At 43.0% G+C, this 25,506-nt stretch overlaps 1 protein-coding gene across 1 annotated transcript; it reads left to right on the top strand.

The window, feature by feature from the left end:
* The first annotated feature begins 17,050 nt into the window (after positions 1–17,050).
* LOC142662522 (WD repeat-containing protein WRAP73-like) lies at positions 17,051–25,066 on the top strand. The gene is made up of 3 exons (XM_075840731.1): positions 17,051–17,631; positions 18,356–18,508; positions 23,725–25,066. The coding sequence occupies exons 1-3, from the start codon at positions 17,545–17,547 to the stop codon at positions 23,854–23,856; spliced, it is 372 nt and encodes a 123-aa protein (XP_075696846.1). The 5' UTR covers positions 17,051–17,544; the 3' UTR covers positions 23,857–25,066.
* Positions 25,067–25,506: the final 440 nt, after the last annotated feature.

Here is a 25,506-nt window from a genome sequence, read left to right as displayed (position 1 = left end):
AGTTTCTGAATAATTTTTGCAGTGCGTCAGAGTGCATTATCCTGCTGAAAGTGGGCACTGCCATTAGGAAATCCCGCTGCCATGAAGGGGGGTACTTGTCTGCAGCAATGTCCACATGAATGCCAGGACACAAGGTTTCCCAGTAGGTGCTCTCAGTGCTGGACAGGGGTCAGCATGGGAACTCAGATCGGTCTGCCGCTACGTAGACCCAATACAGCAAGCTGCGATGCTCTGCGTGTTCTGACACCTTTCTACCATAGTCAGAAATAACTTTTTCAGCGATTTGTGCTACAGTATTTCTTCTGGGGGATCGGACCAGACGGACTAGCCTTCGCTCCTCACGCGCATCAATGAGCCTCGGACATTCATGACTCTGTCACCAGTTTCCCTTCCTTGGACCAATTTTGGTAGGTACTAACCACTGCATATGAGGAAGACCCCACAAGCCGTTTTGGAGATGCTCTGACCCTGTTGTCTAGCCATTACAATTTGGCGCTTGTGTTTCCAACACTTCAACTTGAAGAACGGACTGTTCACTTGCTGCCTAATATATCCCACCTGGTCGGGGACCATTGTAACCAGAAAAATCAACGTTAATGTTTGGTATTGGTTTTAATATTATGGGTGAACGGTGAATATAATGGGAAACATTACTGATCTGACCACAGGCGGTGATCAATCAAATCTTATGGTTTTCTCAGTCCATAATAGAAAATAATGTGCAAGATATAGCGCATATTTCGTACACCGTATTTTCTCATATACTTGGTATTTTTCTAGCAATAAAGATTGACACATAAACCTATGTCCCGCTCCTGCCAGCGGTTCCCGCCGCCAGGTCTCGTACCTCCTCGTACCCTCTGCCATGTTTCTCCGATCGCAGTACAAAATTCTAAATCCCCATATCCAATCCCTGTTGCCCCAGGATGAGTATGTCTACCCCAAATTTGCAGCATAAAGCAATGAGGTTGCTTTACCACATTGACCATGCTGCAATTTTTGGAAATGCTCCCTCTAGTGCCCAGCACATGGAAATGTTATAAATTAGAATCTAATTTATAATATTTCCTGACTTGTGAAAAAATTTGAAAAATTAAAACAATTTGTAATTACTCAAATAATAATTGTTTAACTAAAAAAAATAAAAAAAATTCTAGTGACACATTCCCTTTAAGGCACCTTCATAATTCACCTGGTGTCTGAGCAATGTTGGAACAACCTAGTTGTATCCTGCAAAGGTTCCGGTGTGCATCTGATTCCAGTCCACTATTACTGTTTGTTGTCAGTCTGTATCCAGTAATCCGCTGTCTGTCATCAGCCAGTGTGCAGCTATCCGCTCGCTACCTGTCGGTTTCCAGCTATCTGTTACCTGCCTGTGTCTAGCTATCTGTTATCAGCCAGTATCCAGCTATCCCCTACCTGTCGGTGTCAAGCTACCCGCTACCGGCCTGTGTCCAGTGATCCACTATCAGCTTCCATCCTGCTGCCCGTGGCCAGTCTGCCTCCAGCTGCCGGTGACAAGCCTGAGGCTTCCATCCATCAAGGTACCATCTGCCAGTGTCTGTTCCTGGTCCGCTAAGCCAGCAGCTACTCTACCGGGACCAACTCAAGAGGTATGAACCTGGCAGCATCCCCGCAGCGAAGACCAGATCCCTGTATAGGTGTTAAAGGGTGAAGACCAGGGAGGTTACTTAGATAACGCCCTTAGGCCTCATGCACACTTCCGTTGGCCGTCGTACGGCTGCTAATGACGGATCTGTGAAAAACGGACTGCACCCGGATGGCCTCCATGTGCAGTCCGTTGTTTCACGGACCAAATGAATGAAAAGGCCGAGACTGTTCTGTCAAAAACGGACATGAGTAGGGCCTGTCCTATTTTTGTCGGAATGGCCACACGGTTCCGTTAAAAGAACGCAAGTGTGCATGGCCCCATTGAAATGAATGTGTCAGTGTGCCATCAATTAAAAAAACAGATAGTACCCTGAAGAAAATAGCTGAAGTGGGCATCCTCTTTTGACCATAAGGCCTGATTCACACGAGCGTGGCGCATCTCGGACATAAAAAACTGCAGTTTTTCACGTCCGAGGTGCATCTGTGCTTAGCGCTGCAGGACGCGATGTTACGCATCCACCATAGATGAGAGTCTATGGAGGGATGTGTGATACGTGAAAAGAACGGACATGTCCTATTTTCCCACGAACCCTTCACACGGTCCGTTGAAACAACGGCTGTGTGAACGGGCACATTGAATTACATAGGTCAGTGGGACGGCCACTGTTTCGACGGCTGTCCCACGGACGTTTAACACGTTGGTGTGAATCCGGCCTAAAGCAGATAGATACACGCCGGAACACTCCTGACTTTCTCATCAAGACACAATGGAGGAGAAAAGGCCACATGTTGTGGAAACAGTCAGCAGCATTCCACACAAATACCTCTATAGAAATGACTGTGGTTCTGTTTAAAATCAGGACGATTATATAGAAAATAACAAATTCCCTGAAAATGTAAAAGAAAAGCTGGAATCATAAGTCCCTGATTCATATACCTTTTATTATTCATTTTAGGCTTTTCTTAGTTGTTTTATGCACCTGCGTAGCGGCTGACAACCACTAATACCACTATAACAGCCAATACAGTTCTCATAAGAATGGTCACCCGGCTTTCCACAGACCCTGAATGGCATGTAGGGCTACATACCCAACTTATCTGCCTGTATGTCAGTCTTCAGTGTAGTTATGGCATTCTGCTCCTGAAACAGGAAGCTAAGGATGAGCAGGGCTATGGGTCCTTCCCAGAAAGAAGTGTTGTTGTTGTTTTTTTTGGGGAGGGGGATCACTGTTGGGACATCTCCGATCACCTGATTTCATTGCAAAAACCCAAGTATTCAAGGGTGCCAACTCAGGCTTTGTTCACACCTGCGTTCATTATTCTGCCACGTCAGAGGAGCAGAACAAGGGAATAACCGGAAGTGCTGTTTCCGTTGCACCACAGACACCACCGGTGCCCGTCAATGCCCATTGTCTTTAATGAGTTTTGACGGTTTTCCGTGGTTTTACCAACGACAATAGCGCAGCTGTATTTTGGATGGAATCTGCGACGGTGGTCATTAAGGGCGCCTTCAACGCTGATGTGAACAGGCCCTAAAATTAATGGACACTGGCAGACCTTTGAAGCAGAGAGCCATGCTTGTTTGGGATCTCTGCTTTGGCTAAGGGTGAGGCCACACAGAGCGACCCTGACACAGTCAACAACCGCGCTGGCACCATGTTCGGCGTGGCTATCAAATACCCTGTTAATGGTCGCAGCTAGGTAAAACATCCCTTTATCTGCAAAATCATGCGGCCATTAATACACCCTTAATGGCCACACGATTTTGTAGGTAAAAATAACGTGCGGCCATTAACAGGGTATCTGACAGCCGCCTCGAACATGGTGCCGGCGCGGTTGTTGGCTGCATCACGACCGTGCCAGGGCCACTTCTGTGTGACCTTAACCCTTATAAAGAGGGGGTCCTCATTATGGAAACCTCTGCTATTAATCCAGAGCAATGGCGAAACATCACACGCGATTTGCTGCAATGCGATTTCATGAGAGATTACAGCGCAAGCTTGGATGCAATAAGCTAGCAAAAGTAGAGGAAGGGTATTCAATTGGTTTCACGTGATTATTGCAAAAAAATTATATTATTCTGCAAGCACAATATCGACGCATGATAGTGCAAGTACTCTTTCATGCCACATGATCCCATAGAAATATACTACAGGCAATACACTATGCCTATTGAAGGGCCTGAGGGGGCCCCGCAAGTTTAGTTTAGCAAGCCAAAATAGAGGTGTGGAGCTGGTTGATTTAATCTGCTTACCAACGGATCCGTGAAAATAACGGAAGTGTGCATGGGCCCATTGAAATGAATGTGTCAGGGTGCTATGAGTGAAAAAAACGGAAAGCAACCCGAAGGAAAAAACTGAAGTGGGCATGATGCCTTTAGCTACATATATGTTCTCAATCTGCACAGAAGGTTTATAATAAATGCAATATCTTGCAGTGATTCCGACAGCTGCTTTCTACCGAGTGAAGAATCATTCAGTGACAGCAAGAATGTATTTAAACAACCACCATCCAAAGAATGACGGAGCCCTTGCAGTCACAGAGCACTGGTTGGCACTGGTCGGCCTGTTATGAAAGCCCTTCCGTTTGGCGTGGCCTCACCTGTGTCCTACTCTCTCACTCGGCGACACTTGCATCCATGGAGACAACCATAGTAACACAATGCAACTTGCTCAGCCCCAAGTGCTTCCCATTAGGATTAAACGCACTGGGAGGCAAAATGTTACAAGACTGGCAAATAATTCATTGAGGCATGTGACATTTCTTTAGACGTTCGCTTTGCTGCAACTTTGGGCATTCAAAAGGTTCCAAGCATCAAATGATAGAGAATATGAAAATCGTGTGTGTGTGTGGGGGGGGCGACGACTCTATGGATTGTGAAGCCGGAATACGTCCATGGAGAGTTAGGGCATGACCACACGTGGCGGATTTCCTCCGCAACTGTCCACATCAATGCCGCACAGAATCTGCGTTGCAGATTCTGCTGCGGATCTGCACAAAATGTGCAGAAAATGGATGCGGACTAGCTGCTGCGGACTGCGGGAAAAGTGCTTCCCTTCTCCCTATCAGTGCAGGATAGAGAGAAGGGACAGCACTTTCCCTATTGAAAGTAAACGAATTTCATACTTACCGGCCGTTGTCTTGGTGACGCGTCCCTCTTTCGGCATCCAGCCCGACCTCCCTGGATGACGCGCCAGTCCATGTGACCGCTGCAGCCTGTGCTTGGCCTGTGATTGGCTGCAGCCGTCACTTAGACTGAAACGTCATCCTGGGAGGCCGGACTGGAGACAGAAGAAGGGAGTTCTCGGTAAGTATGAACTTATATTTTTTTACAGGTTGCTGTATATTGGGATCGGTAGTCACTATCCAGGGTGCAGAAACAGTTACTGCCGATCGCTTAACTCTTTCAGCACCCTGGACAGTGACTATTTACTGACGTCTCCTAGCAACGCTCCCGTCATTCCGGGAGCCCCATTGACGTCCTCAGTCTGGCTGTAGACCTAGAAATACATAGGTCCAGCCAGAATGAAGAAATGTCAAGTTAAAAAAGCAAGACGCATCCGCAGCACACATAACATGTGCATGACAGCTGCGGACTTCATTGCGGAAATTAGAATCTCCATTGAAGTCAATGGAGAAATTCCGCCATGAGTCCGCCACTGCTCCGCAACAGACAGAGCATGCTGCGGACACCAAATTCCGCTCCGCAGCCTATGCTCCGCAGCGGAATGTTACGCATCGTCTAAATGAACACTGCTAAATTAAAGTGGAAGTCAATGGAGAAACGGCTCCGCTGCGGATTAACGCTGCGGAGTGTCCGCAGCGGAATTTAAGTGAAATTCCGCCACGTGTGAACCCAGCCTTAATGAGATATATTGTCCTACATGGACAAGCGGCATGAAAAAAAAACAATCCCCCACCTACCGAAACAGGACGGTGCAATCAGGGGTGCCCTGTGTGCTTCACTTGTAGAAGACGCCTGACCAAAAAACGCATCACAAAACCGTGGCTATTCGTGGTAAAATACACATAGCATGGCTGCTATGTGAATGGGCACCTTAATGCAAAATTACACTCACAACACCTGGAATCCTCTAGGCCTTGTTCACACAGTTCAGAATTGACGCAGATTTTACATGCATTTTTTTAAGCCAAAACCAAGATTGGATCCAGGAGAGGAAACACTTTAATGCCTTTCTTTATATACATTTCTTCTGCTTAGGTTCCGTTCCAGTTTTGGCCTTAAATAAATACAAGCAAAATCTGCATCAAAGTGTGAACAAGGCCTTAGTTCTAAGTTCGGTTTAGTAAAGCAGTCCCATATCACAGCCCAAAGCTGACCATAGTTATGACATGGTACAATGTGTCCGACATTTAGGCTATGTTCACATGGTATATTTTTAGGCATATTTCGGAGCGTAAAACGTTCATATTACGTGTCAAAATACGCTTAAAACACACCTGCAACCAGTTTCCCATTGATTTCAATGGGGAATATGCTGTATAATTCATACAAGGTGTATTTTTACGCTGCTCAATGAAAATATGCCTCGTAAAAAAGAATGTCACATCATAGAAAAACATGTCACTTATTGAAGCGTTTCCCAGGCTTCTTTTTCCTGACACTTTAAAAAATGCTTCAAAAATATGCATTAAAATAGGCTTAAAAACAAAAACGCTTTGATGCAGTGCGATCATGGCCTAAGGCCTCATGCACACGACCGTAGTGTTTTTCTGGTCCGCAAATTCCAGGACCGTGTTCCGTGAAATGTCCTCCGCAGTTCATCCATATGTAATCCGCAAAATGCGGATAAAAAAAAAAAAGCCTAGGTAAAACAGGATGACGACAGAACTCATTCCCGGTCGTCGCCTAGCAACACTTCCGCAAATCCGCAAACTGCGGTTGACACACGGAGGTGTACCCGCATTTTCCACGGGCCCATTGACTTCTATGGGCATGTCCGCATCTAATTTGCGGGCCGTAATAAGACATGTCCTGAGTTTGTGCGGCATGGATTTGCGGACATGCGGGGACCCGTGAAAACACGGATAGTGTGTATGGGCCCATAGAAATGAATGGGTCCGCAATTCTCCCGTGGATTTTCGGGGGAATTGCGGACACAAAAACACGTTCGTGTGCATGGGGCCTAAGGCTTATTTAGACGAGCGTGTTAAATGTCCGTGTGACGGCCGTTGAAACAGCGGCCGTCCCACGGACCTTTGTAATTGAATGTGGCCGTTCACACAGCCATTGTTTTAACGGACCATGTGAAGGGTAAATGAGAAGATTGGACAAGTCCTATTTTTTCACACATCCCTCCATAGACTCTAATCTATGGGGGATGCGAGACCGCGTCCCGCAGCAAAGAGCACGGATGCACCTCGGACGTGACAAACTACCGGTTTTCACGTCCAAGATGCGCAACGCTCGTGTGAATCCGGCCAAAGGGTGAGTTGAGACCAAAAATCCACAAGTCTGCAACTTGTGAACTCAGTATTAGGCCATGTTCAGACGTGGCAGAATTTTCCGCTGAAAATGTTGCTGCAGATTCGTTGCGAATTTGCAGCAACATTTTCATATTTGACAGGTAATTCTGACGTTGTGGATATCACAGCAGACTTGCTGCAAACTTCATCCTTTGCAATGCAAATGCTAAAATCCGCAGTGAAATTCGGCTGCTTCTCCGCAAAATAACGTGCATGCTGCAGAGGGAAATTCCGCGCCGCAGCCTAAATACCGCACAGTTATTTTCCACAACATCTGAACTAAGTTTCCTCAAAATGTATAGAAGCAAATGTAAAAAACGGCTGCTGCAGAATTCCACTGCGGACTGTCCGCAGCGGAATTCAACAGCAATTCTGCCACGTCTGAATGTGCCCTTAGGCCTCATGCACACGAACGTGTTTTTGCATCCGCATTTCCTCTGCAAAAAGGCAGCTGAATTGCGGACCCATTAATTTTAATTCACAGCAAAAACACACGCGGTTTCAAAGTGATTTGCTTGGCTTTTTGCCTGTGCGGTTTTTAGGCTGGGTTCACACGAGCACATTAACGTCCGTAATGGACAGACGTATTTCGGCCGGAAGTCCCGGACCGAACACAGTGCAGGGAGCCGGGCTCCTAGCATCATAGTTATGTACGACGCTAGGAGTCCCTGCCTCTCTGCAGGACAACTGTCCCGTACTGTAATCATGTTTTCAGTACGGGACAGTAATTCCACGGAGAGGCAGGGACTCCTAGCATCGTACATAACTATGATGCTAGGAGCCCGGCCCCCTGCACTGAGTTCGGTCCGGGACTTCCAGCTGAAATACGTCCGTCCATTACGGACGTTAATGTGCTCGTGTGAACCCAGCCTAACATATTAAACTTGTAAAACAAATTTGTTTCATCTGTAAAAACCGCACAGGCGAAAACTGCATTGCAAACCGCGGCATTTCGCAATAACACCTCAATAACACCATGTGCGTTATTGCTGCGATTTTTGTTGTGTTTTTTCACCGCGTGGCCTAAAACGTCTCGTCTTAGTGCACCTCTACACGGCACACTGCTTCCTGTGAACCTGTTGATTACTTTTCCGGGACTACAACTACCAGCATGCTTACCTGTCACATTACTTTCTTGAAACCCCTTTTTTAGTTTGGTGTAGTATTGATAATAGGAGCCTCCAGATACAATGAACGGGGTTTTATAAACATAGTGTGCGCCAAAGTATGTGTTTTGGAGACTTTTTACACCTACGCTCAAAGTGTTTAGAAAAAGGGGTACGGCAAAGAGGAGTGATAATATGCGTTAAATTCACTAAAGATCTCCCCCATTCTTTGCCGCAAAATATAGGTGTAAATGTAATGTGTGTTATAAGGAGAAAAAATGGGCCTATCATGCCTAGCGAATTTCTCCAAATATATTAAGCCACGTGCCCATTTTGATAAATTAACACAATTGGCGCCATTTTGTCCAACCAGTAAATGTATTCATCGTATAACATTATTGATAGAACTCCTAACATTGTCTTTTGAGAAACTGCAATGGCTGCAAAACCAACGCAAAAAATGGATAGATAGATAGATAGATAGATAGAGAGAGAGAGAGAGAGATATAGATAGATAGATAGATAGATAGATAGATAGATAGATAGATAGATAGATAGATAGATAGATAGATAGATAGATAGATAGATAGATATGAGATAGATAGATATGAGATAGATAGATAGATATGAGATAGATAGATATGAGATAGATATGAGATAGATAGATAGATAGATAGATAGATAGATAGATAGATAGATAGATAGATAGATAGATAGATAGATAGATAGATAGATAGATAGATAGATAGATAGATATGAGATAGATAGATAGATATGAGATAGATATGAGATAGATAGATATGAGATAGATAGATAGATATGAGATAGATAGATAGATATGAGATAGATAGATAGATATGAGATAGATAGATAGATATGAGATAGATAGATATGAGATAGATAGATATGAGATAGATAGATAGATATGAGATAGATAGATAGATATGAGATAGATAGATAGATATGAGATAGATAGATATGAGATAGATAGATATGAGATAGATAGATAGATAGATAGATAGATAGATAGATAGATAGATAGATAGATAGATAGATAGATAGATAGATAGATAGATAGATAGATAGATAGATATGAGAGAGATAGATAGATAGATATGAGAGAGATAGATAGATAGATATGAGAGAGATAGATAGATAGATATGAGAGAGATAGATAGATAGATAGATATGAGATAGATAGATATGAGATAGATAGATAGATATGAGATAGATAGATATGAGATAGATAGATATGAGATAGATAGATAGATAGATAGATAGATAGATAGATAGATAGATAGATAGATAGATAGATATGAGAGAGATAGATAGATAGATATGAGAGAGATAGATAGATAGATATGAGAGAGATAGATAGATAGATATGAGAGAGATAGATAGATAGATAGATATGAGATAGATAGATATGAGATAGATAGATAGATATGAGATAGATAGATATGAGATAGATAGATATGAGATAGATAGATAGATAGATAGATAGATAGATAGATAGATAGATAGATAGATAGATAGATATGAGAGAGATAGATAGATAGATATGAGAGAGATAGATAGATAGATATGAGAGAGATAGATAGATAGATATGAGAGAGATAGATAGATAGATATGAGAGAGATAGATAGATAGATATGAGAGAGATAGATAGATAGATATGAGAGAGATAGATAGATAGATAGATAGATAGATAGAATACACATATTTGTCTATATATATATTATTAGCAGTGTTTTTTAGTATATTTGAAGCTCTTGTGAGCACGGCTGTCATGTAATACAGACTTGCTTTGTTTTCACTGTACACTGGAGATATATCTATGTATCTATCTATGATGATGACTGGTGATCTTGCTTCCTTTCTTTCCTGTTATCTTTGTGTGTTTGCTTATAGTCAGATTGCTTCCCTGGAGATATTTGGATAGAAACACATAAGAGATAAAAACACAGAACTATTACCTGGTTATACAAACTCTCAGGAACAGCAGAAACAATATACATATAAAGCCATACATGGTGGAGCAGAGGCGCAGACTGTAAGGGTATGTTCACACGGCGGGGGTCCGTAACGGCTGAAATTACGGGGATGTTTCAGCCTGAAAACATCCCCGTAATTTCAGCCGTACCGGCATGTGCAGGCGCTTGAACGCCGCGTCAATTACGGCCGTAATTAGCGCTGCTATTCATTGGAGTCAATGAATAGCGGCTCCAATTACGGCCAAAGAAGTGACAGGTCACTTCTTTGACGCGGGCGTCTATTTACGCGCCGTCATTTGACAGCGGCGCGTAAATATACGCCTCGTGTGAACAGACAAACGTCTGCCCATTGCTTTCAATGGGCAGATGTTTGTCAGCGCTATTGAGGCGCTATTTTCAGACGTAATTCGGGGCAAAAACGCCCGAATTACGTCCGTAAATAGGCCGTGTGAACATACCCTAAGACTCCACTACATATATTGTCTACAACCATGGCAATCCTTATAAGCTGCAAGAAAGAAGAGACTGTGCCGGATGCCAGATGCTATGTGATGCCTCCAATGCCTCTCTAGAAGGGATAGAAATCATCAGCCCCCAAAAAAGTGCAACATTACTGATGACTACCTTCCACCTCTGAGAGAGTGCCCCCCACAGGAAAAGGCGGTTATGACAGGGGGATCTGTCAACATTCTGTCTATGAGAACAGTCCCCCAAATATTGTGGAAAACAAGGAGTTGACAGCTTGGATTTCTCATTGTCAAATCCTTTTGTTTCCCTAGGATAAGCGGCACCTGATGTGCATGATGGCCACTTATCTTCATCCGTCTAACTTCTTTGGCTAGCTTTAGGTGTATGGCCACCTTTGCAAACCGGTTTTGTCTTAAGTGACCTGTATAGAAGACTTCAGCCTCAGGCCTGTGGAAACAGACCTGCTTGGTGACTCACCCCAAAAACACAAGACCAATTCCCAGATACCTTCAAACATGAATTGGGATAATAAGGCAGCCACAGATGTAAAGATTTCCACAAGTCACAATTGCGCATCAGTCTTACTGCGAACTTAAAGGATAAGTTCACTGTTGATTTAAAGGGGAAGTGCTGTAAATTTTGATTTGTAAGACTGCAGAATGAGATCCCCAGAGCAGATCTTGGGGAACATGGATGCGGCTGCGTTTCTTTACGCTTATGATGACCTGCATACCTTAAACTTAGAGTATGCATCTCGTCCTGAAATGGACAGCGTAGATTTGGGGTCCACATTCAAAAGTTTTATTAGGGGAAACACAATTTTGGATTACTAAAAACTGATGCACATGGCAACAATTTGTCCCATAGAAATAAATAGGATCCGTCATGATCCGTTGTTTTCACCAACATGCTGCCATGCCCTAACACTGTACGTCAAAAAAAAGAACTGTCCCTTTAAGACAAGTAACAAATTTCCAGCACCTGGATACAAAGTAACAATTGCAGAGGATTTCATATCTCTAGTATATACTGTGCAGGTAATCATCTCCATATCCATAACACAAACATATGCAATATACTTCAATTATAACCCCAATCATCCATAATCACAATCATCATCCAGATCAGGGCATGGAATTCTTACACATTAGTTGTTACTCACCAGCAGCCAAAGAAACCCCGAGCAGATTGCAACAATAACTATCAGGACTATCCTAAGGCATTGGTACAAAGTATATACAATAATGATGGATGCCATGAGCACACATCACATCAGCGGGTTCATTGCTGTACCTTAAATCCCAGTCTGTCCTTATGGTGCCCTGCACAGTCCTCTGTCTGATCAGTGTCACTGGCATGAAAGTGGCTTGGCACTGAAAGGGGGGAGGGGGGGTCTGCAGGGTAAAAAAAAAGAAGAAGCTAAGTTCTCCACTCCTTCCACTTATCCAGGGGTCCAGGTCCAGGGCAGTTGTCCCTTGCAGGGGAACTAAAGTAGTCACCAGAGCTTATGCCTTTAACTCCTGCTTAGCCGGTAACCTCCATTTAGCAGGTGACACCTGTCTGGCCGTTGCAAGCTTTGCTTGGGAATGAGATGTGCGGAATAGGAGGTGACTGGGGTGGGTGGGATTGCTCAGATTACAGGGTTGAGACGAAGGATGAAGGTGACAGAGCTGCCAGGAAGTAAAAAAAAAAAAAAAAAGGGGAGGGGGGCCTGGCACAAGGCGCCTCTCAGCTCATACCAGGCGGGAAGGGAAAGGCAGAAAGGGGCAAAGCCATGGCAAGCAGGGGAGGGCAGGCACTGGAGCCCCGGGAATAAACCTGCAAACTTCCCCAGGATCGGGGTGAACAGCAGGGAATCATCGATTTTTGCGAGGTCGCTTTCAACTGTATTTGTGTCCCATATGAAAGTCGCATGAGATCGCGGACGACATCGTGTCTAGTTTGGGCACCATCACTACAACCATGCACCGCCGCCGACCAGGCTGCCAATACGGCGAAGAGACATTGCCCATTTCAATTCTGCATTGCCCGATCTAAACGCTGGCGATCCAAAACGACATCATGACCTTCTTCACCTACAACTTCTACCAAATGCCTCATTTTTTAAGGTGGATAAAACTGAGGATCATTATGTATCAATCAAGAAACAGGAACAAGAATATATAAACTTGTCATCTACATTGTATCATTATTCTAATTATTATCATCATCCCTTTATTATCATCATCATCATCATCATCATCTCTATTATTAGTATATTGGTTTATAAATGTATATTATTCTGCCGTTTAGATATTATTCTGAAATTCGATATTTGGAATAGTAGCCGCTTTTTACATTGAATGGATGTAATATTTTATTTCTTCAGATAATAACAATATTTCCTTCAGGAAAATAAATAAAATCGTTTAATATTTTATGGAATCACTGGAACAGCTGTGTCTATTTCGCTAGTATAATATAAATGATTTTCTTTTTTTAATTTTATAAAATTATTTTAATTTATTGTAATATATTTTTTCCTTTTGTTATTTCATTGTAAAAAATGTTTAATATGGTTTTGTGTTTGAAGTATGTATGTAGATTTCTAGTACTAATATTATACTTGCTTCATGTATATATTTACTCTAAATATTTTTTTCTGTGTAATTCAATTGGAAACACATATATATATATATATATATATATATATATATATATATATATATATATATATATATATATATATAATAAAATAAATAATATATAATAAATAATACTAAATAAATAATATATAATATATACGAAAAAATATGCTAGTTAACTAAGTACAGATGTTCATCTCCAGATCCCATTAACTTCGTTGGGGTTGCAAATGAAAGCAAAGTCAGCTCAGGATTTATAGAATGTAGCATGCTAGATTTCATTGATCAGTTGCACCAGCACAAAAAATAATGAAATCATAATAAATTGCAATGTACAACAAAAAAATAAATGAAAAGCTGAAAAATATTTACAGGAAACAATAAATGAACACAATATAATCTACAGGAAGAGAATAAAGAAATAAAATACAATAAGAATATTTTGCTATTACATATTATTGTATTGTACACATCAACAAATAATTGGTCCTACAATTTCACACTTTCTATAATTCCGTTTTTTGTATTCTTCTGAGCAAATCTAGAGGTTCAGAAGCTTTTCATCCGATATGACTGATAACTAGAATATGTAGCAATAATCCTTGTGTTTATCAAAACTATCAGAGCAAACCAAATGATCGTCCAAACAATGTCTATAAAATGTATCAAATTAGTTTAAAAAGGCTGAGCTCATATTAGTGTATCAAGAGGCAGAGACTGATACCAAACTATATCCTGGTGTAAAAATGAAATGTGTATGAAAATCCAGGCTTATTATAATTGTCATTTTGATGTGTATTTTGGTATTTCATGATTCGGGACTGTCTATCTATCTATCTATCTATCTATCTATCTATCTATCTATCTATCTATCTATCTATCTATCTATCTATCTATCTATCTCATATCTATCTATCTATCTATCTAGCTATCTCATATCTATCTATCTATCTATCTATCTATCACATATCTATCTATCTATCTATCTATCTATCTATCTATCTATCTATCTATCTATCTATCTATCTATCTATCTATCTATCTATCTATCTATCTATCTATCACATATCTATCTATCTATCTATCTATCTATCTATCTATCTATCTATCTATCTATCTATCTATCTATCTATCTATCTATCTATTTATCTCATATCTATCTATCTATCTATCTATCTATCTATCTATCTATCTATCTATCTATCTATCTATCTATCTATCTATCTATCTATCTCATATCTATCTATCTCATATCTATCTATCTCATATCTATCTATGTCATATCTATCTCATATCTATCTATCTATCTATCTATCTATCTATCTCATATCTATCTATCTATCTATCTATCTATCTATCTATCTATCTATCTATCTATCTATCTATCTATCTATCTATCTATCTATCTATCTATCTACACCTATTCACATTTTATTGCCTCCTTGAAAGTTTCGTTACATTTTGAAGAGCTGCATTTGTCAATGAACTCTTTATCTGTATAGCTAAGATGATGCCACAGTCTTCTGTAAACCATTGACAAAACAATGTGATATTACCATGATTCTTTTCAAATAACAAATTCAGCTCTGCTCCATCTGTGTCTAGATGCAGAGAGACGCCACCAATGACACAGGGATTGTGGTATTTTTTTATGATCACAAAATATATTCTAAAAACAAGGTACAAACACACATTTTCATATGGAAGATTCTCCTGGTCACAGCAAAAATCATTAAAAAGTTGCATTGCGACAGAGATAAAAATCCTCACCGGTTGATGTTACATGGTTTAAAAATAGAAAAAAGCAGCCAAGGTAAATGTTCAGAATGTGCCCCGGGGGTGACCAGCTGATTTCCCCTAGTTTCGCTCTCAGAAAACAGCTGATTTGGCCGGGGGAACCTGCGGTCAGCCAGAATTGTAGTATTAGGGAATGTTCACACGTGGCGGAGTTTTTCCGCTGCAAATGTTGGTGCAGATTTGGGGCAATTACGCAACGAATCTGCACCAACATTTGCATATTTGACAGGTAATTCAGACGTTGCAGAAAACACAGCGGACTTGCCACGGATTTTAGATTTTGCATTGCAAAGGCTGAAATACGCAGTGAAATTCATTTTTTTCATCCGCAGCATGTCAATTTATGCTGCGGATTCGCTGCTCTTCTGTTGCGGGTTTTCCCCATTGATTTCACTAGGGAGGTAAAAACCGCAACAAATAGAAAATGCTGCGATTTTTGCGGCAGAAAATCTCCAATTCACAAGAATCACAAAAACAACTTTTTTTTAAATTAAAATAATAATAAAGCCAATACTTCCCTCCAGCCGTTGTCATAGCGACCCGTCCCTCTGCTCTCCGCGCAGCCCGGCCTCCTGGGTTGACGTTTCATCCCATGTAACTGCTGCAGCCAATCACAGGCATCGCGCGGTATTCATATTATTTTTACAATGGCATACATATTGTTTTTTTTATTTTATATTATTATTTGGTCCTCTTTTTATTATTATTACTATGAGGCCTTATTCACAGGAACGTATTTCTATTCCGCGTGCTGTCCGTTTTTAACAACAGACAACAGGCTGACATATGTAATTCAATGGGGCGTATTCACACCTCCGGTTTCTTTCTTGGACTGTCTGTCCCTTGGGAGAAACTCATAGCTTGTCTAATTCTGGTTCGTTTTTGCAGACCAGAATCGCACATTAAAGTCCATGGGTGTGTGAAAAAACGGACGAGTGGATGACACATGGAAACCGCACTGACGCAACACGGACAGTCGCATGCATGAAAAACGTCCTGTCTTTTATGGACGCAAATCAGACACGCTCATGTGAATAAGGCCTTATTATAACATTATCTGGGGGTTCACAGCGACGCTCTTATTGTGAGTATATAGCTGGAGGATATTATTATATTATTATGTAGTGCTCTCTGAATTAGGCCTGATTCACACGAACGTGTCCGTTTTGCGTCCGTAAAAAACGCAGCGTTTTTCCTGCGTTTCAGTTCCGCGTGCCATCGGTTTTTGATGTTGGTGCACATTTTTTTTTCTCTGCATTTCTTTAGCAACTGTTGCGTGAATCACGGACAGCGCGCGGAAGACTTCAATGTGCTGTCCCTGATTTTCACGCACCCATTGACTTTAATGGGCGCGTGATCCGCAAAAACGGACTAGAATAAGACATGCAGTCCTATGTCTGAATAACCCCATTGAATTGCGCAGGTCCGTTGTTTAAATGGACAGCGCACGGACCTATACAACGTTCGTATAGGTGTAGATTTGCAATGCTGACGCTAAGAATGCGCCAAATATATTAAAATGTGTGCACTTCTTTATATATTTGGCGCATTTTCCACCAGTCTTAATATATTTCCCCATGTGTGGCGCCGCTATGTGGGCACCATACTGTATAATTAGGCACAGCATGGCAGCACAACATACGGGCGTCAGGAAAAGATACCGCATCGTTCACCATCCAATGTAAGTCCGACCTTGGCTATTATATTATTATTACTACTGATATTGGTGACAGTTATATAACACATTGAAGGGGGATATCAAAACTGGTGCACAGGTAAAGTGGTTACCCATAGCAACCAATCAGGTTAATGGTTTCATTTTCCAACAGGCCACTAAAAATAAGAGATGTAATCTGATTGGTTACCATGGGGCAACTACACTACTTTTCCCTATTTTCACCTTTTACCTCATGAATGTTATGGCGGGAATTTATTACTGTGCTGCATAGTTGACGCTTATGACAGGACGACATTCATTTTCGTCGTCCTGTTAATTAGAGGCAACTAATTCCACGTACCAGATGTCAGAAGTGACACCGGGAAACAGCCCGGGATTTGCTCCCGCCTCTATTCCCGCCTCTCCCTTACACACTACATTCCCGCCTCTACAGCCCGCCTCTCCCAAAAAACCCGCCTCCAATTGCTAGCTCCGCCCCCTGCTGTTAGGGGTTCCAACCACCAATTGTACGATGCGTAACCCCCTCCTCATACACGAGTTGATTTCCCTATCCACGCCCTTTTTTATGCTAATCAAAGCGAACATGCCTCATTTGCGTTCGCTCGTCGAATGACTAGCCTTTAAAGCCACGCCTATAGATTTAGACGGCTACTGTTTATTACTATTATTAAACCCCGCCCCCTATACGCAATTTGCCGCCCACTAACGTCCTTTCCGCAGCCGCTGACGTCAACGTGCTCCGCTCACTGCTGGAGACATGGACACGGCTGTAGTGTAAATGAGAAGAAGGAACGCCATGAATTTCTCCGAAGTGTTCAAGCTTTCCAACCAGCTGTGCAAGTTTTCTCCCAATGGAAAATATCTGGTGAGTGCGCTGCACAGTATACAGCTCCACGGCTGCGGTGCTACTACAAATCCCGGCATGCCCTACGTGATGTGCTGGGACTTGTAATTGCACAAGGTGATCGCGAGCTGTAGGTGAATCAATTCTGAGGTCGTGTCGCTTTAACTGTAACCCATTCACTGTCAGGAACATAGTTGGTTGCGCATAGTAGGATTACAATTAATGCAATTTCCCCACGAGGATCATGGGAGATGTAGTCCATTATGGCCAAAACCAAGTACCTGCTAATCAAATAAATAACATCATAGCACTATGATCATACATGGTGCTGCACAGCATTAGGGCAGCGCCAGCACCACCTAGACATATGACGTGTACCCGGGAGAGATGTTGCTGTGTTTATGGCTACAGATGTGTCCACTGGATAAAATAACTCCGCATCCTGCACTGTTTTTGTCCAGATCTGCAACTGTGACACGGTTTGCAACAATTGTATCCAGTCTAGACAATCCCCTGTGATCTAAACGTCCTGGACTCCAGACTGATACATTAAACTGCACTGATACACTGTAGCAAACTATCAGGTTTACAGAGGATTGTCTACACTGGATACAATTGGAGCAGACCCTCAGCTGTGAGAAGTATTCAGTCTTCATTTCAGTCTCTGGATGTAAATAAGAATGTTCCCCTATAGATGGAGATGACGGTGACCTGACGCGTGCTCTTCTCGTCTCTCTCTTCTCAGGCTTCCTGTGTGCAGTATAGACTGGTCATCCGTGATGTCCGCACCTTACAGATTCTACAGCTCTACACCTGCCTGGACCAGATCCAGCATGTCGAGTGGTCTGCAGACTCCATGTTCGTCCTGTGTGCGATGTACAAGAGGGGGATTGTACAGGTGTGTGCTGCGATGGGGGAGGACACATATCTAGGCTAAGGCTGCTCATAGGCTGTCACCTCGGCTCTCTCTTTCTAAAACGCATGTTATTTTGAGAGCAGGGGATAAGCAGTTGCCAAGCATCTCTGGCGCCACTTATCTCTAAAAGAATTAAAGGATGGTGCAGGTTAATATCCAACTTGCCGGATTCTGGTTTCACCCAACAGTTATGGTTGGGCCTCCATAGACTTAGATTGGTGGGAACTTCAGACAAAGTTGTCACGTTTATGGCTAGATTCAGTCTGGGCTCATGTGTGCGGTGTTATTGTGTAGAAAAAGTGCAGTTATACAACTTTCCAATATACTTTCTGTACCAATTAATCACAATTTTCAAGATCTCTGCTTGCAGTCATTCAATAGGAACATCCCTTGTTTCCTATACTGGATGATCTGTCCTGATCATGTGACCATCACACAGGTGTATGGCTCGTTCCACTACAGTACAGTTATCAGAGCTGTGTCTTCTAATGAACTGTGCACGTCCATCCCATGACCATGATTGATTTTTATCCCTGGGCCTATTGAATGACTGCAAGCAGAGATCTTCATTTCCAAACACTTTTAAGATCTCTGCTTGCTATAGGTGAATTGGAACATTCTTGTTTAGGGCACATGCACACCACCATTGTTTTCTTGTGTCCTATCCGTTTTTTTGTTTTTTTTTGCGGATAGCATATTTAACCCTGAATTTCTATGGGGCCAGGCACCCGACCGTTGTGTTCTGCGGATCCGTGTGTCCGTTCCGCAAATTATAGAACAGCTGCTATTCTTGTCCGTCCTAACCCATTCTAGTGTAGGGTCTGCAAATAATATGGACCGCACAAGAGGGGGTCACTAAGGGTCCATGTTTTACGGTCCACTAAATGGAAACGGTCGTGTGCGTGATGACTTGCGTCCAGAATTCTGAATCTGGTCATGTCAAATTGATACAGGTGCACAGTGTGTTACAATAGAAAAAGTTTGTATACTGTAACGCACTGTACACCTGTGTCTGTTGGACAGGTTTTCAGCCCTTGGATGTAAACAAAAACAGACGCATTAACAGACTGCAAGCAGAGATATTGAAAACAGTGACTAATTTAAACACAGACTGGCAGATTAACAAAGATTGGCCTTTTAAATGTTAAAGCGTCTCTGTCACCAGATTATAAGTGGCCTCTCTTGTACATGATGTGATTGGCGCTGTAATGTAGAGAACAGCAGTGTTTTTTATTTCGAAAAACGATCATTTTTGACGGAGTTATGACCTATATTAGCTTTATGCTAATGAGTTTCTTAATGAACAACTGGGCGTGTTTTTTTACTATATGACCAAGTGGGCGTTGTGGAGAGAAGTGTATGACGCTGACCAATCAGCGTCATACACGTCCACCCATTCATTTACACAGCGCTAGCGATATAGCTATATCACTATGTGCAGCCACATACACACAGTAACTTTACTCAAGTGTCCTGACAATGAATATACATTACCTCCAGCCAGGACGTGATGTCTATTCAGAATCCTGTCATTTCTGTAGCGTCTCTGTGAGTTACAGCACAGCAAGCATAATCTCATTTGAAATGACCGGTTACATCATAATCTCACGAGATTACGCTTGCTGTGCTGTAGTGTCGGGATTGTATTAGCGAAGTGTCAGCATTCTGAATACACATCACGTCCTGGCTGGAGGTAATTTATATTCATTGTCAGGACATGCTGAGGTGACTCAAAGTGGAGAAGCTGCGAGGTGAGCATTTTTTTAATTGATCTTTTAGGTGTTAGTCTGATTTCCCCCCCCCCCCCCCCCCCCCCCCCCCCCCCCAGAGATCAGACTACCTTGCTACGCCCCACAGAGTGAAATCTCCATTTTAGCCTGCTCAGCACCGGCCCCTCATTGAGGATGGGTGACGTGGCCATAATGTGCCGACGTCCATCCTGATCTAGGGGGTGGAGTTGGGCAGTCTAAAATGGCAAGAACAGGAGCACTTGTGGCCAAATGGACCGACCAAGTGGCACTTGCAAAGTCATTTGCATATGACAATAAACCTGTTTATCTAGAGAAACAAGGTGATACGAAACAAACTAAGGGCTCTGGCACAAGATCGTGTGCGCCGCCGGAGTCCCGTCCGTGATCCGTGCAAAGATAAGACATGTTCTATGTTTCCACGGATCGGAGAGTCGGGTCAGTTTTCACGGAACCGATTCACTGACTGAAGTGAATGGGTCCATGAAAACTATCGGGTGGATAAGCAATGCAAAGGGTGGAATCCACGGCAAATCCGCAACACAATCCGCATGTGCATCCGTGTACTGTCCGTGGTTTTCACGCACCCGTTGACTTCAATAAGCGACTAAAAAAAACGCACCAATATAGGACATACAGTGAGTTTCACGCAACCACACACTCGCTGCATGAAAACTGACGCATGTATGAAAGCACCACTGAGATCACCGGGCCCGTGTGCTGTGCGTTCGTGTGAATGGGCCCTAATGTAGAAAATGTGTCTCGCTTTAGAGCCCATTCAAACGTGCGCCATTCTCGTCCGTTTGCCGTGCATTGAAACAGGCGTCCGTTTTCACGCAGCGAGGGTCCGTTGTGTAAAACTCACTGTATGTCCTATATTGGTGCGTTTTTTTTTGCTTTGCTCATTAAAGTCAATGGATGAGTGAAAACCACGGACCGCACACGGATGCGCATCCGTGCGCTGTCTGTTTTACACGTCAATTACATTCAAAAAACAAACAGAAGTGCTTGCAAGTGCGTGAAAAACACAGGCCACACGCAAAGCACACTGATGCAAAACGCATCGCACACAGACAGATCTATGCACGTTTTTTTACGCATGTAAATCTGTCATGCTCGTGTGAACATAGCCTTAGGGTATGTCCAGACGGAGTGTTTTCAGCCGTTTTTCGGGCCGTAAGCGGCTGAAAAATCGAACGCCTACAAACATCTGCCCATTGATTTCAATGGGAAAAACGGTGTTCTGTTCCGACAGGCCGTTTTTCAAAACGGCCGCGAAAAAGTACGTGTCACTACTTCAGCCGGTTTTGGAGCCTTTTTTCATAGACTCCAAATACAGCCGTGTAAAACGTGAATTTTATTAAAAAAAAGTCTGAAAATCAGGAGCGGTTTTCCCTTTAAAACGGCTCCGTATTTTCAGACTTTTTTGGTTAAGAGTGTGAACATACCCTTAGGCCTCATGCACACGACCGTAGCCATGTGCACGGCTGTGATTTTCGGGTCGGCCGGGGGTGGGCTGTGCACATGGCCGCGTCCATTATTTGCTATGAGCTTGGGCCGTAATAAGACATGCCAGTTCTCTCTGCGGTCCAGGCTCTTGGGCCATGCACGGACCATGGAAACCGCAGTCGTGTGCATGGCTCCACAGGAATGAATGGGGCCGCAATACTCCCGTGGATTTTTGGGGGAATTGCGGCCGCAAAAGCACGTTCATGTGCATGGGGTCTTACTGTTCAGTCACGCTTGGGGATATGTTGTACACTTATTTCAGGATTTGCAATATGTTAGAGAATCTTGCATTTGTACAATACTTCATCTATAAACAAAGCTTATTCATTGTATAATGAAAACTTGTGCAACTTTCTAATATACTTTGTATTTAATTTCATCATCATTTTTTTTTTAAAGATCTCTGCTTGCTGTTATTAAGTGAGAACCTAGAGCAGAGGCTGAAACCTCCTGATGATATCACTGGACATCTGGGCACAGCTCCTTACAATGTACCAGATCTCTCTCGGAAGGGACATGTGTCAGTAACAGGTTTTTAGCCTCTGCATGTAGACCATGAATATACCCTTTCACTGACAGCAAGCAGAAATCTTGAAAATAGTAAAGAATTTAAACACGAAGTATATTTAAAAAGTAGTCTAAATTGAGTCATTTTATAATTAAAAGGCTTTTCTGGTCTAGCAGTATGTTTAATGTGCGGTCTGTTTATCATTCTCTATAATATTCTGCTCTAACGCCGACCAGGGAAGGAAGATTTTTGATTTAAAATTGATAAAGAATCGGTGTTTGCATTGTTTATGAGTAACAAATTGTCGGATAAATGAAACTATTATTAGTAACAATACACCGGATTATGAAAGTGTATGGATAGTTGGGTCAATGATCCGAACGCTCAATGGACTTCACATTAAAGACGTTGGTAGCACGTAGATTATATAAGTCATCAATGTTTCCCCCCTGGTACCCCCACCGATGCCCCTTCGTGTTTCTTTTTCCAGAACAGCGTCATTTCCGATACCTGAACGGGACTTCCCACCACGGCCCCTGGTTGCGGCGTTGTGAGTGGCGCTGCATTTGAACGAAGCTGACAGCGCATCTGAGCATTACCGAGTACCGTGTCCCCTTCGTCCTAGGCATTTTGGGGGTCCCAATTGTCTAATCCCACCCATCTTACATATGCTTATTTTGGGAAAACTCATTTAAAGGGGTTGTCTAATGAAAACAACCCCAGTCCGTATGCCCTATTAGGAGAAGCGTTGTGGCGGACTCGAGCTGTCCACGTATTCCATAAAGAGCCATTCATCCGACTGGACGCTATGTAATACTCTGCTGCAGGTGAAATACCTGGCTGGCCGGGGCTTCACAGCTGATTTTGCCGGGGCTGTCGGCAGTCAGACCCAGGGTGATCAGCTGATCGCCGCGCTGGCTCTCATGGGACAGGATCTTTATGATGGGACAGCCCCTTAAATGTAGGAATGGGTACAATTAATCGACATAGATGGAAACGACCCGTGTAGCGTGCAGGTAACCAGTTTCTATGAGTATTGCAACCCAATACAAAAACAATTTTAGCTTGACCAATCGGAATGAAAATTGATATAAAAAAAAAAAGCATAAGAATTTGTGATTTACACCTTTTAAAGCCTTCAATGCATTGTCATTTAGGTCGTTACACAAATTGCGCGTCGGTTTGTCAGTCGTGTTATGGCGAGCCGTGTTAAAAACAATGAGCATCAATTAGAACTGGAATTCTACGCAATAATCAAGCGGAATAAATGGATGTTCCGGCTGCCGTTGCTTGGAATTTAGCTTCTTACACCCATCATAGCACTTACTTCTGCAGCGGGATCCAGCGCCAGTCCTTCATCCTTTACCAGATTCTGCTTCCCGTAGTCCACACCGTCATTAATCTCACTCTCACTTTTTTTTCCCCCACCCCAGGTCTGGTCTCTGGAGCTGCCGGACTGGCACTGTAAGATCGACGAAGGGTCGGCAGGGTTGGTGTCGTCCTGCTGGAGTCCAGATGGCCGTCACATTCTCAACACAACAGAGTTTCATGTAAGCGTGGGCTGATGCCTCCTCCGCTTGGTATCAAATGTTCATGTCTGCTCCCTCACTCCCGTTCTGAAAATAAATCCCAGTGGGCTCAAAGATATCGGGTTCCCGAGACGGAAGTGCAGCACTATGCCATTCCTTATTTAATACTCCTTCTCGTAGGACGTCACTCAGGACACTTGGATTTCTCCAGTTGTACAAGGAAGCTACATTTAAAGTTTTTTTTTATTATCATTTTTTTCAATTCTGAACGGCATTGATGGCTCAGTAAAGCTCGATGGTTGCTTTTCCCAAACATTGCTTCACCTGACCTAGAATTGGTGGAATTGCAAAAAAAACCTGAAAGAGCCGTAGCCCATTTAATCCCAGAATCACGGGGGTCCTAGCTATCGGCACATCCGAACAGTTTGCCATCGATGCTGGTGTGAGAGAAACCCTTTTAAAGTGTCGCTGTCATTTTAAAATTACACTAATATGACATATCCAAAGTTTTGTTCGGCTGCTGAGGCCCCCGAGATTACTGGAACAAAGGGGCAGAAGAGCTTGGCTGAGCACTATGCCCCTTCAGCTCTGATTGCAGGAGAGGTGGATTAACGTGTACGGGCTCCAAGAGGGGCGATAAATAAGAAATGCAGGTGGTTGTCTCGAGATTAAATGTTACCCCCTAACCTCAGGGGGACCCCCACCGATCACAGAACGGGGGCCCAGTTCTCTCAAATGAATGGCGCTCCATTAATTCTCTATGGAACTACCGGAGATAGCTGATCTCTGTATTCCGGGAGGCCCATAGACATTGAATGGAGCGGCAGTGCGCATGCGCACCCTGCTGCTCCATTCATTCGGAGTAACGAGACCCCCGTCGTTCGTGATCAGTGTGGGTCCCAGCGATCAGACCCCCACTGATCAGCCTATTATCACCTATCCTGTTTTTAGGGGATCACATTTAATCTTGGGAGAACCCCTTTGTTGGTACAGTGCTCAGCCGAGCTGGGGTCTCCACACTCGGACTCCCACCAATAAAAACTTCTGACATGTCACAAACTTTTTATAACTTCCAGTGAATTAAAGGGATTGCCCAGGAGTGAAATATAAAGGTAATCCTTCTTCATACTTTGTAAGACACGCTCTCCTTGTTATTGTGGTCCCGCAGCAGAGAACATGGTGACCGCTCTCTATGGACTGGTTTGTTTAAGTGCTGACATGTCCATATAGTAAACCCATTCATAAAGTACCTGCATTACAAATAAAATGTATGGGCAGCATATTACAGGCTACTGTTACAGCTGTACTATAAGCCCAAACGGCACAAAAAACATTATGCCCTTGGCTAATCGAGCCAAATCAAGGAATCAAGAATACACCTAGCCCCCCCCCCCACCACTAGTAGTGATTGATGGTGTGTGTGTGTGTGTGTGTGTGTGTGTGTATATAAATGTATGTATATGTAGATACACAACAGTGGGGTAGGTGCTCCCCTCATGACTGCAGTGGAGTTATAGCTATTAGTCCGCTGTATTATTCTGCATTTTTATCTTTTGCTTTTAATTGTAGTAAACCTAGCAGTTTTCACGAGGCTTTTTTTTTTTTTGTCTCCAATGATTTTAGTGATATTGAGATGTCCTATTAGAGGAGAATAAAAACAGGGGGGGGGGGGGGGGGGAGATAATG

The sequence above is a fragment of the Rhinoderma darwinii genome, chromosome 10, assembly GCF_050947455.1.
Source record: "Rhinoderma darwinii isolate aRhiDar2 chromosome 10, aRhiDar2.hap1, whole genome shotgun sequence".
Taxonomy (NCBI): Eukaryota; Metazoa; Chordata; class Amphibia; order Anura; family Rhinodermatidae; genus Rhinoderma; species Rhinoderma darwinii.
The sequence above is the reverse complement of the archived record's forward strand: the minus strand, read 5'-3'. Positions and strand labels throughout refer to the sequence as shown.